Raw genomic sequence first — 20,806 nt, forward strand, 5'->3', positions numbered from 1 at the left:
GCCTTAGACCTTTCAAATATCCGAAGCAAGCAAACCAGCCTCCAGCTCCTGGATGGGAGGTGTAGACTTTCCAATTGCAAATGTAGAATTCCTCGACAGGCAGTGGCAAGGTCCGAAAGGGTTTTGAGCTCTATATATGGTAAGGTGGGTAAAAATTGCAAAAAACACATTTGATGGACAGAATGTAGAACAATGTCATACATTCACCCCAGTACAAGGATCTGGGCCTAAATCCACCTAAATCCTAAATCCTAAAAACATTGTTAAAGCCATAGAGGAACTTATCTCCATCACGCCCTGGAACTAATGATGAACCAGCAGCAAAGAAGGTAGAAGAAATTCACATTCCTCTCTTCTCTAGCCTGGAGGAGGATTTTTATAGAGAAGCTATGACCAAGGAATAGTGTACCATGCTGGTTCAATAAAAACTGTAGCTAGGCTAAAAGCTCTCTGATTACTGGCATTAAGAGTTGTAAGAGGGATGTTTTCTGGGAAACAATGACAGAATGCAAGCTAGCGCTAGGACTGGCCAAACAGGACTGGGACCGCCAAAATTAGGACTTCCTGTTAGCTGCTACTAGGAGAAACAACCAAACTTTAGCTTGGTACCTAATTGCCTCCGCAAATAGGGAAGGAAGTTCCAACATTGACAATAGTGTAGAAGCAGAGGCTTGGAAAGCCCACTTTACCAACTTATACCAACAAAAGCCTATGGCGGGCCCACCCCTTGAACTTCCTGATACACCACTGGGTAGTGGCATTGAGAGGGATGATAAAGGCTTTTCCCAGATAACCTGAAGACCTGTAATCTTCATTCTCAGGGGTCTCGCTAATACAAAGAACTTGGCACAGAAGCTGAAATATGAAAAGACATCTTTATTAAACTTAATTAAGTGAGACTACGTCACACAGAAGCCTTTAGCAACTGAATGAGGCAGTCTAAAGAGTACAAAACACAGAGGCCTTTTATATGCTTAGGGTTACAAACTCAGCACAAAAGTAAGGGGCAGTCCTAGCTTTTGCAAGCATGCAAAATACCTAATATGGACATACAAGATCTGCAAAATATTAACCAATAGGAGAACATTAAAAAAAAGCATCATATAACCAGAACGTCCCCCTTACGTCGTGTTTCTGCCCAGCCCACAAGTAAATTAATTACAGCACCTATAGGTCAATCAGTAATGGCAGGACATGTCTGTATGCAGTTAGGCCAGCTGGTGTCTGAGATTGATTTCAAAGCAAGGACAGAGGGGGGTTTTCAACACGTTGCAGTCCAAAGGGCAGAGACACTTAATGAATAGAGCAGCCTGTGTAAAGGCAACACAAAAATGACGACAAATGTAAGATGGAGTCAAAATTAAAGAACCTCAGACCCTCCTTTTGCCATTACACAGGCAAATCCTAAAATTATTTTGCAAACATTTTCAGGGCTCCTAGTTATTTAAGCGACTATTGACAATGCCAGTAAAACAATAAGAATCAGTCTCCAAACACCCATTCTATGCAATCGCACGGGAAATACCCAGAGTCCGTCGAAGCCTCTCTGGCAGGCTTCTATTGTCCATCAAATCTGCTTCTGTTGTTTTCTTCCGCATGGGCCTCTTCATTCAGGCCTTTCATAAAAATGATGTTTCTCAGTATCCGTTGGAGTCCCCTCCTGGCAAACACTCACAGCTCACTTAAAAAGTCTCAATGTCTCAATGCAGTGCACCAATATTTCCTGTGCTGCAGGCACTACAGATATTGTGCTCTTCGTTATTCATGGGCACAGATCATCTCATGCAGACCCAAGTACTATTAATCGGGAAAGATCAACAGACTGTCACACTCAGCAACACTTTCAGGCTCCAACACTCTCTATTCAGTGTCAGAGGATGCTCGGGCTGCTCTTTCATTTAATCATAGGTACCACAATGTAGTGCCTTTTGCCAATCCTGGATCCTTCGGTGCACTGCACTTCCGCTGGAGCAAAGAAAAGGGGGTGTGTGGCCAAATCTCAGGCCAAGGGGCTCAAGGGACTGCACACTGTCAGAGGTTACCAGCACATGACAGGTGGAAAACTGAAGCCTCAATTCTTTCGCTCTTTTGCACAGAAACTCTGGTTCTGTGGCAAAATCAGCTCCTCCTTCTTTTCTGATGTTCAACGCCTTCTGATGAAGCAAGCACAATACGTTGGAGATACCATTGATGGCACGCTGGCGATCGCTGTCTGGGTGCTGGGACTTTTCATCTGTTAGCTGTCACTGATGGGATTGTGGGTGAGTTCCGCAGGTTATTATGACTTAATCCCGCAGAACCTAGTGACGTAGGAAATGTGACACAGTTGTTAGTTTCCTTCAATTAAGTACAAAAACAGTTCATTGTATAACAAGGGGACTGCAAGCAAGTGGCCTGCAATCTTCAAAGGAATGGCCATACATCATGGGACAATTCTGGTCTAGAATACACTGTCATTCTCAAAGGCAATACAAAGACAAAGGCAGTAGGCAAAACAGTGCCTCTAGCCTCTTTAATTGGGTTTCCATGTGAGAGCATATCCTCTACCATCTAAGGGTAGATAGCGACATGGGAATTCTATCTGAATGGATGTCCTCACACATAGTGGCATTGTCTAATGGGGTAAACACTTCTTACCCTCAATGATTATGTCTAGGTGTTCCTAAATTCCTTATCTAGAACACCTCAAAAGAGAAATCACATGATACAGATTATCGGGGACATGTAGATACCTCCCTTTTAATAACTGTGCATCAGGTGCACTATACAATACAAAAGCTAATGATCAAAATGTGGAAACAAAAGACAAGAACTAGAGAGTCCTGGTATTTCCATTATTTGGAACACATCTGATCCCACCAAAAATTAAAGAAGCAGGAACAAAAGGGTAAAAATCCAAATAAAACAGTCATTGAAAATTTGTCATGTTCAAAAAAATAAATGTAAGGTATTTCCTATTGAGGTGGAAAACTTATCTTACTATAGTATTGAGTCAGTTAACCAGTCCATCACTACCCTGACGGTCAGACTGGAAAACATCAAAGTAGGCCTAAAGAAAATTCTTGAAAACCAGTCCGGTCATACAAAAGGGAATTATACATAATATGGGTGTCTCTGGTACATTACTGCAATCTGGAAGTGTGAACCTGAACAATACAAAAATAATAAAAGGGCTAACTGGTGAAAGGAATATGGAAAAGAGAAATGGAACTAGGACACAGCTAAAAACCCCAATAGCTAGGCACGATGCGACATCGGTCAGAGGAGAAGTAACAAAAGAAAAATCTATAGGAAGAACAAGGAATTACTTGGGTGAACAAAAATCAAAAATAGTTCACAAATGTTAGCTGTACCGCTGGCCGCGAAACCATATACGGTAATCTCAGCTAATGTTCCAGTTCCTTCTTCAGGGAAAAATGAAACCTTGTTTCCTTTATGGTACAAAGCCATACACTACTTAGGAAGCAGAAAAAAACTGACTAATGTAATGTAGAAATTAGGTCACCATGTACAATAGTCACAAATCTATAACTTATCCTTACGTCCAATCAGGATACATAAATTTAGGGCTGCCTGTTCCTTAAGGGAAGGGGGGCCAGTAGCGTGACTAACAGCAGGTGACACACTTTGATCCTGTATATCTCTTTTATTTTACTTCAATACTATATAGCCAAATTTGACATACACTGGTGAAGTGTTGTCTGTCTTGTTCACAGCATAAAAAATCAGATCTGTGAAATTTAGTATCAGCGCAAATTCACCCAACTGTTGTGCAGCGATATACATCGTCATGTAGAACCCTTCACAACACAGGTGAACTTGTAATAGTATCTAAAGCAGCAACGTAAAACAAAAACATGCATAAAATAAAAAAACACACACATGCCAAGCCATCAGATATACGCGCTGTATATCAAGCACAAAAAGCATAGACAAAGTACAATAGCATATGTAAATAAGCGGTGACACACAACACCATTGTATGCACTTTATGTACTGTGAACCTGCAGCCCAAAACAGAATATTCAGGCCTGCTTAATTTGTCAGGCTTAGAATCCTCACCCTCCTTTTGACAGCAGATCACCAGTTAGTGGAGATTTGGCTGTCAAACACAACTTACTGTGTCGCTTCTGACACACAGGAACAATTCATAAAAGAATAAAATGCAAAAATATGTAAAACGCACGAACATTTCTTTTCAAAAGAAGTCATAATAAAAAAAAACACATCTTTTTCAACATACTGCTGACACTGCACATAACACACAAAATATCAACTGTAACCAACCATCTTTTGAAAACATGCTAAACCACCTTAATTTTGATGTCCCAAAAACTCTTTCACAGACACTCTGCGTGTCCCGTGCGCCAACACCCTTTGAGGCCCTTCTTTTCCAAGCAATGATTTCTCCATCTGTTTACACTTACTCCTATCCTACCTCACTGACCTTAAGGTCAAAATCTGGCTTGCGGGCTCCTCAGCCCTCTCCCTCTTCCTCACTCTAAGGCTGAAAAAGACAAAAAACCTTCCCAACTCTTTCTAACCTGCAATAACCAACCCTATTTAAAAACACATGATATATATATTACTCCTGTTAGGGGCTACAATTTATTTCTATACTTAGATTATTAAAACAGTTACTGTGAATAATTTGCAGAACATAATAACACATATGCCAGTTTTTAGAACAAATGCTTGTTTGCAATGGTACTCATTTCATCAACTTTAAATGGATGAAGGTCTCAGTTATGTCCAGCCAAAGTTAAAACCTTCCACCCTGATATTAAACTCAAAACTCTGCACCAGGTACATTGGATCACTGAGCCATTTAAAAGCAAACCCAAATGGGAACAACCTACAAATTTGTATTATACCTAAATGTATGCATTTACTGAAGCCTAAATCACTTTAAAGCTATTGTAAATAGCAAAAATGCCCAAATTTTACCCAAATTCGACTTTGATATTTGGGGCACTTAAAAATAAAGATCCTACAATTGCATTACTTATTAATCATCCTCAGAATGTTCTTTACAAATTGCAGAGATTGGACATTAGACATATCTCATGAAAATCCTGAGAAAAATGAGTTTTTCACGCCTGCGCCAAGTGAAATTCTATATGCTAATGTCCTCATTACGCAGTATAACATAACTTAAATTAAATTATAATGCTAGGAGGTCACAGTATAAGTATTAGGCTTCATGAATAGTAAAAAACGAATTTTGTAGCACTTATTTTTAATAATTATTTTGCTTAATTAATAATTATTTGTAATAAACCCAATCATTTTTGATAATTCCACATATTAAGGTTCTGTAATTCCTCGAATCTGACTTCATTTTCTTTTTATTTTTTATTTTGCTCTGTGCCACATAGGCCTGCAGAGATAGCTTGACGAACAAGGTGGCCTTGCCTCCCCAGGTCATGTACACATTAACCAGATTTACTCTGAAATAAACTGTAAGAAACTGACCTCTTCACCCGAAACTGACCTCGCAAAGCCAATTTCCCTGATTGATCTTTATCTGAGATTGCCAATCAATGTTCAGAACATCGTTAACTTTTAGGTTTCCTTGCACTTGCCTTATCTTGTTTCAGCATCTGTTACTGTTTCTTTCTTTTTAAATGTTTCTTCATTACATGGGTTAATTATTATTTAGCAACAGAGCCAAGAATATGCTTACAGAAATGCTTAAAGAGAGGAAAAAAACCTTAATTGAAATGTCTTCCTATAATACAAAATTATGAACTTAGTTTTGGAACCTTTTTAAAACAACATTCTGAAATGCAAGGTTTCACCCGTGCAACTGAGGGCAAAGTCCTGGCTGAATAAATATTCCTGTTTATTTAGCTTGTCTCTCAATGCTTGTAACATAAGCACGGTGGCTGTCTATTTAAAACTAAAACTAAGACATTTCAAGTTTCAAAATGCGTGTGCAATACAGCAAGGTCCAATGTATTCAGATGATGTGTTTACCTGTTAATATCTAATACAATGTATCTGAGGAAAATGCTGTAAGTTTATTTATTTTTCGCAAAACACCCAATTTCGTTTTTGTGGCTTTTTTATTCCTAGTGAATATGAATTTACATTTTAGTTTTTAAGCATTTAGACATTTTGCTTAATAGACTGAAAACATCAAAAAGAAACACAAACACACATTTGAGCTCATTTCAGACATAAACAGAAAGGGGTCAAACACTCAGGACACACAATACGGCGCGCTTTAGCCATGCATTTCATAAATAGCGCATCGCTATGTACTTACAGAAGTTGCACTAATGGGAAAACCACATAGACATTTAAACACACATTTAACCCACAGATCAACACTTAGGACTGAAACGAAGGACAGCCCACAGACTGTACTTAACCCCTTGCATGCTGGGCCGATTCCGCTCCCGTGCTGAAGATTTCAGCGTGGGTGCGGTCATGACGGCCCCCAGCCGTCATCAGCACACGAGCACTGTAGTGCATGACGGCTGGGGGCCGTCATCAGCATGGAAGGGGTTAAAGCACACCATTTGTAAATACTAGTTGTCAGTAATATTTACAAGAAACGCTTCTCAATTGTGTTCCAAAAGACTGCAAAAACAGACTGCTACATATCCAAGAAGCCAAAACACACTCAATTCACTAGCTTTGGCTGGCAGAACACCAAACATCGCTCTGCATATCTTCATTCATAAAATTGCACAGAACAAAGGATCCTTGTATGTATTATGTCCATATTTTAATTCCCTGGGGATACAGAATCACCAAGGAAGAAATATGTTTGTATACCTAAACCTATTTAGGTATTCCTTCTAGGAGAGCCGGCTAATTAATTTCACATCACACTATGGTACCTTTAAATAAAGCAACACATTCTTCTATGTGAGCTTTGAAAACAGGCATGCCTAAAATATTGCAGAATATACAATATTATAATCAAAGTAGTGCTTAATGTACTTTTCCTACGTGCACCGTTCAACAAAACCAAATAGAGAAAAATCTCCTCATTACCTGTCTACACAAATTGCAATTTGCATATCAAATCCATACAAATCAAAAGTTGGCCAACACAAATTCCAAAGTTCCAAAGCTACAGTAAGCGTTACTAAACTACCTTACTCTTACCAATCAAAAGGTTGTCCAAATTCTAACTGCCAAGTTCTAAATGACCTAACGGTCCTTTTTTAGAATACTCACGCCAAAAAGGTTCTCAGTCAGGAGTGACATCATGTGGAGGATCAAACTCAGGAAGATCAGAAATATACTGGGCTGCAAAGACAAAGAATCTCCAGAATCCTTGTGCACAGAGTAGAGTCCCGTCCTGTCCTCCTCAGTAGATTTCAGTCTCCTGACAAGATCACTCCTTCAGAAAGTCACTTCTCTGATGAAGCCCCTCGTTGGGTGCCATTTGAAGAACTGTAATCTTCATTCTCAGGGGTCTCAGTAATACAAAGAACTTGGCACAGAAGCTGAAATATGAAAATACATCTTTATTAAACTTAATTAAGTGAGACTACGTCACACAGAAGACTTTAGCAACTGAATGAGGCAGTCTAAAGAGTACAAAACACAGAGGCCTTTTATATGCTTAGGGTTACAAACTCAGCACAAACGTAAGGGGCAGTCCTAGCTTTTGCAAGCATGCAAAATACCTAATATGGACATACAAGATCTGCAAAATATTAGCCAATAGGAGAACATTAAAAAAAAAGCATCATATAACCAGAACGTCCCCCTTACATCGTGTTTCTGCCCAACCCACAAGTAAATCAATTACAGCACCTATAGGTCAATCAGTAATGGCAGGACATGTCTGTATGCAGTTAAGCCAGCTGGTGTCTGAGATTGATTTCAAAGCAAGGACAGAGGGGGGTTTTCAACACGTTGCAGTCCAAAGGGCAGAGACACTTCATGAATAGAGCAGCCTGTGTAAAGGCAACACAACAATGATGACACATGTAAGATGGTGTCAAAATTAAAGAACGTCAAACCTGTAAGGAGACAGAATAACATTTTAATAGGAAAGCCCATGGGAAAGCACTCGGTATTGATAAAATACCAGGGGAAGTGTTTTTGACAGAAATAGAGGTGTGAGCACCATATTTTACAATGGTTTTTAATGCTATTTTAAAGGGTGCTAGTATACCAAAGTCGTGTGCCAGCGCTACTATCCTCCCCATATACAAGAAAGGTTGTCTCTGAGACTCAGCTAATTACAGACCAATTAGCTTAATTGACACAGCGAAAAACTTGTAAGCAGGGTCATACTGGGGAGATTACAGCATTGGCTAGAAGAGAACAATATTCTTTGTCCTCTTCAAGCAGGCTTCTGATGGAATACATCTACGGTGGTTCAGGTCTTCAGACTGCAGTTGATCTACTAGAAGACCATTCATTTTGCAAAGGGGAGGTTGTATGCAGTCTTAGTGGACTTAAGAGCCGCATTCAAACTTGTTCCCAGATGTTTGCTGTGGAAACATGTTGCCGAACTGGGTATCCCGATTTACTTGTGCAATATAAAAAAAGAAAAAATTACCACATTCTTTAATTGACATTGAAAACATCAATATTAATATAAAATCACAATATACTTACCCTTGATATTCCATGCTTTATATTCTGATAACCATGATATTGTTACTTCGATATTGAAAAACATTGATATTTTGTATTTGCTGTACCCAGATAAGCGAGTAAATCTACAAGCATGCAAACATGTCCAGCAATTATAATGCCAAAGACCTTAGTTTACTTTTCAGACTGCAGGTTACACCTCCTTCCACATCCCAAAAAACTTCTATCTTTCTAGCTCACAAACACGCCAACATATTTTGCCAGCTTCTTTTTGAGCTCGAATAACTTGGCACACCCTTATAAAAAACATATTAAAACAAAAAAATCAGATTAACGAATCACTTTGACCAGATTTTACTTTTTTTCAAGGCATCTTGACCATGGACGGCAACATGACCATGCACTATTGAAAAAAGATTCTAGCATCATTACTGGTCATCCCTCTGTTAGAACGAAACGAGAAGTTCCTGGCAGGAGTGCCCAAGTGACTAAAGGTCTCTTCACACTGCAAGAAGATGATGATGATGATGATCAGGTAAGTAATATTTGATTTTTGTGTTTATTTATCTAACGGTTTTATACACTACCAACATGCTGCTTTTGCTGCTTTGACTACATTCGGGAAGGGTTAGATACAAAATAAAATAGCATACATCCTGAAATCCAGGCAGTTACAGCAAGCAGAGAAGTCTCTTAAGGGCTTCTTCTTAATGTATTCTACCTTCAAGTTAACTTTCCATATTCTCCTAGATTTGTATCAGTATACTGCAGAATCAGCCTCTTACATCCACGTAGTATGCCAGTTTCTTTACTTGTTGCACCCATTAGAGGTGTTGCTTAGCTTTCAGTATTACCATAACATTTTAAGCTATTAGTACCCTTTGTGAATCGTAAACTGTGGACAATCTGTTTCTTTGTAGCCCGCCAATAGTAAATATACTAAATGTATACTTTTACCATTTGTATTTCACCTACTGCTCCAATCCAAATTAGAAGCAGCGATTCAACCAAAATGGTCTGCTGTACCTCATCTAGGGCTTTCTAGCCGAAGCAAGCTCTTAGCTGGGAAAACATATGCTAGTTGTTTGATCATTGCCTCCACTCTAGAACATTTAAAAATAGGAGCACAAGCCTATGGAAGGCACACTAGCCTGGCAAGTGAAACAAATGGAGTCCATAACCTACCAGCCAGGGGCTCTCTTACCTCTCCATTCGTCTCAGTCCAAAAATGTGATATCCCAGAAGCCCTTAACCCTTTTTGAAGAAAACAAGATTGCTCTCAGGAGAGTGCCTAGTTATATTCTCTTCCTTCCCCAGTCACTTTCACTTTGAGGCAGAGGAAGGTATTTCAATGAAAGAGAATGTTGGTGGAGACATTATTTAAACACACTCCAGCGGGAATTTGGGCAGTCCTCAGGCAAACTTTGCCAGAGACCACCTCGGCGTTGGCCATTCACATTTAAAAAGGACATTGGAAAAAGACCAGAAAAGCAATAGCAAACGTCCCCACCCACACTCCAAAAGACCGCTGGTGAAAACTTTGGTAAATCCTTTGATTATTTTATGATGAGGCTTGTTGATACCTCAAAACAGGTGTTACATACGCCCCTTACCAACATATCTTTTGAAGTATATTAGCAGACAGTATCAATTCTAGTGTCTGCTGTGTTGATTGGTTAACTTGGATGCATGCTCAATATAAACAAGTCCTTTGCACAAGCTGGCACTAGAACATCTAAACAGGCACAGTGCTGTCCAGCCTGATGAAGATAATGTCTTTCTTCCACACCTGTTTTTCCAAATGGTACGTTCATTTCCTATTCTAAGTCATCGAGGTATGGTGGCTTCACTTCCTAATGTATTCAAATGATACTCAAGTCAATCTTTGGCATTTTGTCAGTCACTTCTAAATAGAGGAAAGATTCATGTGTCTCAACTGAGCCAACGCAGAATTAATAGTATTGGGTACTGAAGCTACTAATCTATCTTTTGCGTGTACATAACCTCTTGAGAATTCACAGCATTTTTTGGTAAAAAGCCGAAACGCTGATGTTCTTTTTAACTCAAAGTAACCCATTGTTCCCCGAGTAAAGAATATGCTTGGAGATTAATTGAAAATAAATATCCAGAATGAAAATCCAGTCACGGCATAGGATACAAAAAGACACATTATAATCAAGCCTGGGCTATCAAGAGAAATGTCAGCCTCAGAAAAAAAGTCTGAGAACCCTGACTGTATGAAATTGAGTTATTGGTTGAGAGGGAAGAAACCCCCACTCAGGCAACAACTACAATCCTTGTCTGGATGAACCACAAAAGTCAATAAATTAACCTGTGCTTACCCTCTGGTAGCTTGGCACAAAAGCAGTTAGACTTATTTTAGAGACACTGTGTTAAGATCTTGCGTTGCCCGTCTTCGCTGTTTTTTGCTTAAGCTTAAAGAGTTGAGTTCCCCGGAGCATCATGTTGGTGGTCATCATGGGCAGCGCAAATGAGCCCATTCGCGAAGAGTCCAAAACATCAGAAAGGGTTAAGTGAAATGTCTGAATTATCAAAAAACACAAATTAATGCTTTGACAGCTAAACATAACGGAGCAGACTCGGTGAATACAGTATCTGTCGAAAATGTTAAAATACGTGCATATCAAACTCTACGATCAGCTAACTCATACAAAAAGACTGAGAGCAAGTATTCTAGCAAACACTACATTTCTCCAAAAACACCAAAACGAGCACTTCCGGCTCAGAAGGGGGAAAAAAGGACAAATAAATGCGCCGCAACCGGAAACGGTAAAACTAACAAGCAGCAACCGAAGTCTGGCAGCTAAAGGATTCATTCGAGGAATAAGAAGTAAGCTTTTTGAAACTTTGACCTCATACCTAGTATAAATATATGGGCCCAGGCAGATGGGAGAATTAAACAATGTTTCCATGCCTTCCGTTTGTAGAGACAAAGCCTCCAGTGCTATTGGAAATGGATACAATGTAGCAGCAAAAGTAAGCGACAGAGCTAAACATCTACATAAACTTGCTTTCACAAGCAAACACTCTGTTAATGGCGATTCTTTCACCACTGCAGGCCCCCTCCATTTAAACCAGAAGTGATTTGTGACAGATTTGGCAGGAAAGCAGTTAACAATCACCCTAGAAAGAATCTTCACCCAAGCATGAAAGGTATTACAATAATAACCATCATAAAATAGCTAGGTGATATTGAGAAGGGTTTAAATCACTAAATTATTTTTATTTATGTTTGCCAATTCCAGATTACACAGTGTCAGTGCCTTGAAGAGAATCCCATGAACAAAACTGGGATTTGAAAAGCGTCTGCACATTTCTCTGGTTTTCACCATGAGGGAGCATACAAAAGATTTAGCATAGATTCCGCAGAGGGACAAGGAACACTGATTTCAACCCCGCCAGCTCTTAAGCTTTTCCCCCTTGGCTAGCATCTCTTTAAAAAATGGACTAAATGAGGTGTATTGAGAGAGCTTACTGTTCACAAAATTCAACTGGTGTAATGTTTAAATGTACACAGTTATTTTTATTTAAATTTTTTCTAAGCACTATTTTGATTATTATCCAATAAGAGAATGCACAATTTACAAGAGCCATTTTTTATTGTTTGAGTTTATGTTTTTGAATTGTTTGTACAAAACAGTGTATCGCTGAGTTTCAGACTACACAAATTCCTAACAGGGTTATAATACAATAATGAAAAAATGGTTAAATATAAAACCAGGACCAAGGAACTTAGACCTTGGCCCTTAGTCTGTTTAATTAAAAAGCTGCACAAAAAGTGGTAGCCAGATTCTCTTCTTTTGTAATACTTTATCTAAGCCCCATATGGCTATCAATATAGGGCTTAACCCCTTTTTGGACTACAAACTTTTTAAAAGTGTCATTTTCACAACTGTGATTTAACTATTAAAGAGGATTTAAAGTAAAATGTATGTGTGTCCAAACCTGACATTCCTGTCTATTCCCAATCAAATGTTAGCCCCTATTAAATATAATAAGATAAACCAATGTTATCCAATGGAAGAGCTAGGCCTTGCTGTAAATGAGTTTAGGAGTTTTTCACAAGCAGGACATGTAAAACTTAAAAACACATGTTTTTTTTAAATACAATGCACACTATCCTGTATGCTGTTTAGATCCTACCCTAGGGGAGGTTTAGGCCTGGCATTACCTCTATTTTGCCAGGGCAAATTGGCAGTTTAAAACTGTGCACAGGCTGCAATGGCACGTCTGAGACATATTATAAAGGTCTTCTTAAGTGAGTGGGCCATTATGTGCTGCAGGCCCACCAGCAGCCATAATTTTGTAGACTCTGGGTGCATGTTACACCACTTTTTTAGAGACTTATGAGTAAACTAAATGTGCCAATCAGGTGTAGGCCAATTTATACATGTTTTAAGGTGTGAATACAAGCACTTTGGCACTGGTTAGCAGCGGTAAACTGCACAGAGTTCTAATGACAACAAAAACAAATTAAGTAAAAAGGATATCTGAAGGCAAAACGTTTGTGGGAAGAACACACCAAAAAATTACAGGTCTAAGCTGAGTCCCCCCTCCCGAAAGTAAGGATCATCACTAAGGCGTAATAATCTTCAATAGACCATCAGTGGTCTGTCCCATGGCAGTCCTACCTGCTGCAGGGCATGAAGCACCTCCTGGAGGTGGAACAGGTGGTCCTCCCAATTGCAACTGTAGACTGCAATATCATCCAGGTAGGCGTCACTGAAAGCCTCCATCTCAGCCAGGATCCTGTTGACTAACCTCTGAAAGGTGGCAGGGACATTTGTCAACCCAACGGGTAAACTTCAAAGCTCCTAACCTATATATGAGCACAACAGCTCTGGGATGGGGTGAGCATCATGTTTTGTAATTGAGTTGAGTCCCCGATAGTCCACACATAACTGAGTTCTGGGATGGCACAAGGTGGGCAACTTTGGGTGCTAGAATAACTTGACTAAACCAAAATATGTTGGCAGTGTTCATACAACCCTAACACGCATCTTAAACACTTCCTCCTTGTTGCTATCTGGCACCTCATCAGATAGCCTGTAAATCTTGTTATACAGACATGATGTCCCCAGTGTCAATATCATAGGTACACAAATGAGTGAGCCAACGGGTCAAATGACAACAAGGAGGCAAACTTCCACAGCAACTGGCAACCGTCCCTCTACTGCTATGGGATCAGGGTAGGGATTAGGTTGACACCTTCTACTCACCCATCCTACTCATTAGAAGATAGAAGGTCAGGGAGAAGTTTACTCTCCTCTTCCACCTTATCATCTGTGTTATACTTGTCAGCCTAAGGGTGGTAGTCCCACAAATCTTTTGCCTTCCTCTCCATTTCTGCTGATCTTGTTTATGCTGGCCCTAGGATTCAGTTCACTTTTCCACTGCTAACCAGTGCTAAGGTGCATGTGATCACTCCTTAAAACTTGGTAACATTGGCTTATTCCCAGGTGGAATATTTAATTTACCTTAAAGTCCCTAGTAAAGTGGTACACAGGCACCCAGTGACTGTACATTAAATGCTACTAGAGGTACTGCAGTGCTTATTGTGTTTCCACAAAGGTATCACTTTAAACATGTCTCAGGCCTGCCACTGCAGGCTATGTGTTCAGGTTTAAACTGACATTTAGACCTGGCAAAATAAACCTTTTGCTAGGCCTAACTGTCCTTTTTAAGACATATAAGTCACCCCTAGGGTAGGCCTTGAACAGCCCAGATGGCAGGGTGCAATGTATTTACAAAGCAGGGCATGTACTTTTAAGCTTTATATGTTCTGGTAGTGAACAATTCTTAACTTCGTTTTTCACTATTGCAAGGCCACCTTTCCAATAGGATTACATTGGAGTTATCCAATTAAATTTATTAAGCTGTAACTTCAAATGGGAACAGGTAACCAGTTCATGTTTGCTGTCCTTGGAATTGTAATAAAAAATCCTCTCATGGTAAAGTCGGCTTTCAAATTACAATTTTCCAAATGCCACTGTAGAAAGTTGCACTTTTCCTCTTTAGCCATTTAGTGCTTGCAGCCTGTCTCTGGGTCACATGACTGGGTGTAGCTGTTAGTTGGGTTTGTGTATTCCTCCTAGACAGCAACGCACAAAGGAGAGCTTAGGTGTCCCTGAATGAGCCATCACTGGCAGGATGGGAGGGAGGAAAGAGGGTACAGCCCTACTTACACTTGAATAGGCTGTGTGCTGCCTCCACAAAAGGCTGCATACCTCCTATCTTTAGTCTGGAGCCAGGGCAGAGGAGGCAATAGACGTGGGCACTTCAACAGGAAACCTCTAGAAGCTTTACAACTTTAAAGGAGGCACATGGTATGAATGTTGGACCTCAGGCACCAACCTTTCAGTCCACTTCTTGACCTGTAGGGACTCTGCCAGTAAGAAGAACCGCTGTGCTGTGGAAAGGACTGCCACTCTGAAGAGCTGCTGCCTTGTTGAATTTCTGACCTGCTCTCCTGCTGCCCTCCTGCCTGAGTCAGAGAGATTTTGACCTGCACCTTAACCCAAGGGCTAGTCTGCTGGCCTCCAGTTCAGAGCCACAGGGACATAACAGGCTCCCAACCACTTGAACATGCACCCAAATCTAGCTGGAGCAAGCCTTCCCCCAACGTGGTGCCACTTAGGTCCTGGTATGGCCTCAGACAGGCATAAGTTTGAGCTCTTTGCAACCGCAAATGGGCCTGTTGGTGCTGAAACCTTTTCACTACCCCAGTCCATTGGGGCAAAGTTATGTCAGTCAGACCCTTCGCACCACGAAGCACTGGCCCGACTGTTCATGATGGTAACAGGATCTTCGCATTACAGTGACATTCGTCCATGACGTCAGAATTGCTCTTCGCTCTACATCGATGACCATCGGCAACGCTTCTCTGCTCCTCGAGGCCCCCTTCACTGCAAACGGAACTGTTTGCGCTGGGCTGAGAATTTTACTTTTCAGCAGTCCTAACCTGGTCCCTGAATCTGATTCACATTCCATCGCAGTCGGCCTGAACTTGTGATTTTCTCCTGGTCTTGCATGCCCAAATCGCCGAGAGTGGTGCTTTGGGCTTTTTGACTGTATTTACAAATCTTTAAATTTGCATATCTCTGGTTCTACTGATTAGAATGTTGTTATTTTAGTCTTGTTTTATTTCTTAAATTCTACGCTTGTATTCAAATTTGGTGTGAAATACCTCTAGTGTTGTATTTTCACTTTCCTACAGTTTGAAGTGTTGCATAAATGCTTTATACATTGCCTCTGAGTTAAGCCAGTCTCCTATGTGTCAGTCAGTCAAAATACTTTATTGCGATAACTTAATATCATATAAAGACAATGGCTAAGTACAAATTGATCATAATACATATACGGAAAGTTCATACTTAAAAACAGTTAGAATACAATAAGAATAAAAACCACACCACATGTTACAATTCGTATCAGTATAAAATACAAAGTGCAAAGTGCAAAAAAGCTAAAAACAGATACTAAAAAGGAAAACCCCAGCAGGACGAACATAACAAGGACCAGATGTGCCCTAATTACAAGCCATGATATAATTACAAGGTGCCTTTTTAGGGTACATAGTCTGTATTACTTAAGGAGGTAGCCACATTTTTTAGTCTAATGTTCCTGCTCCTAATGGCACTCACCAGGAAACTAGCCACATGAAACATAATCCTGGGAGTCTGTAGAAGCTGTAAAAAAATAAGAGCAGGTTTAACTTGAATAAATCCCTCCTCCTTAAGAATTGGCACAAGGAACTTTCTCCTAGCATCAATGTAATGACTACAGAACATTACAAGGTGCATTGTATTTTGTTCGGAGAAATGATCACAAGAACATGGTAACGCCTTTTCTGGGGTACCCCAAGCAGGATAAAAACCGAGATTAAAATGTATCAAATTAAAACGAAAGCGAGTTAAAATAAACCTGTGGTAAGGGTGAGTCACCATGTTCAAATAGTTTTCTGGGCCGTCAGGTATGGATAATATTAGACTTGCCCTAACACTAGATTTTTTTAGCTCACACTCTTCTCTCTCCAGAGATAGAAGCTCTCTCATTGCGCATTTTGTAAGCGCAATATCTTTAGATGTTATGGAATCTGTTTCAGAATAAAGCTCTGGCCTCCCCGTTCTGGAAAAATTTTCCTTGATGTAAGTCAACCACTTAATATTGTTAACTTTGTCCAAACACAAACACTCTCTCATAATGATATGGTTTAAGGGGATTTCTTTGTTAAGCCACAACCTCAGCCATGCTACTAAAGGTGCTGTTTTTATCATGTCTGTGATGTAGCCTTCCCCTAATTCCATATGAACAGTGTAGGACGGGGTCGATTGTGGAACACCAAGGACAGATCTAAAAAATTTATTTTCCATGATTTGTAGAGAATCCAGTCCCCTATATCCCCATATAGAGCTACCATAGGTTGCCACCGAGATGCATTTAGCCTTATATATTTTCAATATGGGTATGATTGGCCTAGCCCCAAGTTTCTTGGAGAACCCCTGAAGGGCTGCAGAAGTTCTTGCTAATGCAATTACTCTATTCTTGACCTGGGGACCCCAATTTCCCTTCTCATCAAATGTAATTCCTAAATAAGGGAAGGCAGATACTCGAGCAAGCTTCTCCTGCCCGCAAAGAAAAGTTTTATGACAATTTTTTCTTGCTACTCTGCCCATGAGCATAACTTGAGATTTCTTTGTATTTATTTTCAAATCTAGTGAGCCCTAGAAGGTTTCAAAGGCATCCAGAAGGCGTTGGAGGCCCACCCCAGTACGCGCAAGAAGAACCGCGTCATCCGCGTAGAGGAGGACAGGAATCCCCTGTTCCCCTGCACGCGGAATATCAGGGGTCACGTCCCTAAGAGCAGGCTCCAAGGCATTCACATATAGAGTGAACAATAGAGGTGCCAAAATGCACCCCTGTCTAACCCCTTTTTCAGAAGCGAAGGCGTCAGTGCACCTTCCTCTCGAGGTAACTCTGATTTTTGCAGTAAGGCCCGAGTGCAGGTCAGCCAATAAGTTGACTATGGTCCTATCCAGACCCATTTCCAGCAATTTTACCCAGAGCTTCGATCTATTAACCAGGTCAAAGGCAGAGGAGAGGTCCATGAAACCAAGGTACATGGACCCCTCCTTGGCCCTGGTGTATTTCTCTATCAACAAGTGGAGATTAAGACATTGGTCCTGGGTACTTCTTTTTGGTCTAAAACCATATTTCACATTTGTAAGAATACTGTTCTCAATAGCCCACTCATTTAGTTTCACTAAAATGACTCTTCCTAGGATCTTAACTGATGAGTCAATCAATGAAATTGGTCTATAACAAGCAGGATCCTGCCTGTTTCCCTTTTTAAACACAGGGATAATTATAGATGTTTTCCATGATTTAGGAATATTATCATGGCTTAATGCATTAAATACCCTGCGAAGTAGTCTAGACCAAAAATTAGGGAAGCATTTAAAGGCGTCCGCAGGTACACCATCGGGACCTGGCGCCTTTTTCTTCAGAGTACAGTCTATGGCATGTAGGACTTCCGAAGTCTCGAAGTGCAATTGAGTCCCAATGGTTTTAATATCATCCTCCTGAGCCCCAGGATCTCCGCTGGTATGACTGGAATATATGTCACTAAAGTGTTTAATCCACCCTTCGTCAGATATGTTTGTTTCAAGGGGGGAGTTCTCCTCCCCTGTAAATAGGGGTTGATTGACAATCTTCCAGAATTCTCCACTGTTTTTCAATATTGCGGGATCTAGGAGCTGGGTCCAGGCTTCATCTTTAATCTCTTTTTTCCTGACTGCTATAGCTTTTTTATACTGAGCTCTGCAGATAGTGATAAGTTCTCGGTCTTTTGGGACAGCCTTTAAAGCATTTAGTAGTGCAGAATGTGTTTTTGAACATTTATGATCAAACCATCTTTTAATGGGCGCTGTCTTAGGTTTAGAGCCAATAGACAGTCTATGGTTAATCTTACTACAAATGCTACCAAAGGCAAATATCACTTCCCTGTTTTCAGCCTCACTAGATAGGCACACACCAACCTCGTCTTCAGCATCAGCGAGTACCTCTTGTAAAAAGGATTCAGGGATTATACTATCCCATTTCAATCTACGTCCCTGGTCTTTAAGTTTAAATGCTTGTTTACTATTACAGGGACCATATTTACGTCCTATGAGACCGGTAGTTACTAGGTCCAAGGAGACAGGATTGTGATCGCTGAAAACAGAAACCACAGTTTTATACATTAAGACCTTATCTAAAAAACACAATGAAATAAATATATAATCAATAGTAGAGCCATTGTCTGTTCCCTTAAATGTATGTGTCAAGCTACCAGAGGGTTGAGCACAGGTAAATTTGTGTTTTGCTTGTGACTGTACCCCAACAAGGATTGTGGTTGCTGCTTGAGGTGGGTTCCCTCCCCCCGAACTAGTAGCCTCATTTCTTCCAATGGTGTTCAACTGTTAGGTTTTGGATGAGTGTTTGTGCAGTACCATACAGTGATTTTGTGTTACACTACCATCCCATACTCTCAATACTGCTACCCGACTGTCTATGAAAATATCTGCAGCAGTGGAAGTTGAGCTGGCCAACTTGGAAAATTACACAGTGGTTGAGCTTTAACAGTTCCAAACCAAGACACTGGAGCTGCAGAAGATTCTGAGGGCCTTCTGAGAGGTTCACCATTCAATGGCAGCTGCAGAGGAGCAGGTTGATGGAGATGATATGGATGAGCAGGATCAAGACCTGGATTTCAGCACTGAAACACAGCCTTCAGTGGAGGAGGATGACTCATCTGCTGAGTCAGAACTCCCTGCAGATAGGAAGTTCAGGTAACAGACGGCCATGCTTAAAATAGAGGTGAAGCTACCCATGGCTCATAAGAGGAGCTTCTGAGAGCTGGACCTTAAAGCTAGATAAGCAGAGGCCAGCAGCAATGATAGAAGCATAGACTCATTGTCTAAAGGAGACCCAAAGATCTGGTGCCCAATTTTGTGGTGGTAGATGACAAATATAAATGGTTTTCAGCAAACAAAGTGACCCTGAGGGTGCACACGATCTCAGAGGAGCACTGGGGGAGGAGGGGCTTATAGATGGGTAGGATCACACTCCTTACATTAGAAGTAGAGTGCCAAACTAGATACACCCCGATGAAAGACATACTTCTTGCTAAATTTAGACTGACGGCCACAAACTAGCAAACCAGTCTTGGGTGGATTTCTTAGACTACTCTACCAAGACACTGAACTTGGTGAATGGAAGCAAATGTAATGATTAATATGGACTGTACAACTTGATTCTCAGGGAGCACATACTCAATATGTTTTACAGAGCTGCTCTAGCACCTAGTGGACAGCAAGCTGAGTGGCCCCAGAAAGTTTGCTGCAGAGGAAGACCTCTGGGCCAGCACTAGAGGGTCCAAAAAGCCATCTGGCTGGACTCCTAAAAGGGTGCACATGGGTCCCACCAGAGGAAAGAGGAGGGGGGAACTTAGTGGTTCATAAAAGGCCACTAAAATAATTCTCCAAGGGAACAGAAGAGACCAGACACAATCAGAGCTAAAGGAGAGAGGGTTCTTTGATAGACAGGAAAGTTTGTCCCCCAATGTACAGAGTAATTACTAATATAGACACTCAACCAAGACACTCATTTCCCAAGAGGGTATAGCCCCCCCACCAGTGGGCAGACACCTGGGTTGGCGAGTGTAGCGCTTGAGGGGGCGGTGATCCCAGTTAGCTGTGGGGAGTGGACAGAGGTTACCCTAGTGTCCCTAGGGGATAAGGAGATGCTGCTGAAAGCCGATATGCATGCAAGAACTTTTAAGTGTAGGCAGTGGGTCACCTTCAGTGGGCATGGGGTAGAGGCTCTGAGGGACATAGGAGCCAGCATGCCTACTATATTGTGTCAGCTGGTGTCCTCAGAGGAGGTCATAACTAACACATTCAACCAAGTCATATTCGCAGACAACTATGCGAGTCAGTTACTCATAGCTCTGATGTCCTTTGGTGGGGAAGGTAGCTATGAGCCCTGCCATATCTTTAGATTGTGTGTTGAGCAATTAGTAAAAACTCTCGATTCTGGAAAAGCGGTAGAGCTCAAGTAACACTTGGAGATGTTGGGATCGACTGAATGGGTCTGTATGACTACAAGGTCCATGGCTCCCAGGAAGGGAGTCAAGGGCACCTGGAACAATAGCACAGGCAGTTACCAAAAAGAG

At 40.9% G+C, this 20,806-nt stretch overlaps 1 protein-coding gene across 2 annotated transcripts in view; it reads left to right on the forward strand.

Annotated features, from left to right (window-relative positions):
• ADGB (androglobin) overlaps positions 1-20,806 on the forward strand; it is a 1,448,570-nt gene that overhangs the window by 597,117 nt on the left and 830,647 nt on the right. For both annotated transcript variants that reach the window (XM_078649209.1, XM_078649210.1), the window contains exon 13: positions 8,941-9,106. In XM_078649209.1, coding sequence (XP_078505335.1) covers positions 8,941-9,106 — 166 coding nt within the window. The remainder of the gene's footprint in view (positions 1-8,940; positions 9,107-20,806) is intronic.

The sequence above is a fragment of the Lissotriton helveticus genome, chromosome 6 (assembly GCF_964261635.1).
Source record: "Lissotriton helveticus chromosome 6, aLisHel1.1, whole genome shotgun sequence".
NCBI classification, from domain to species: domain Eukaryota; kingdom Metazoa; phylum Chordata; class Amphibia; order Caudata; family Salamandridae; genus Lissotriton; species Lissotriton helveticus.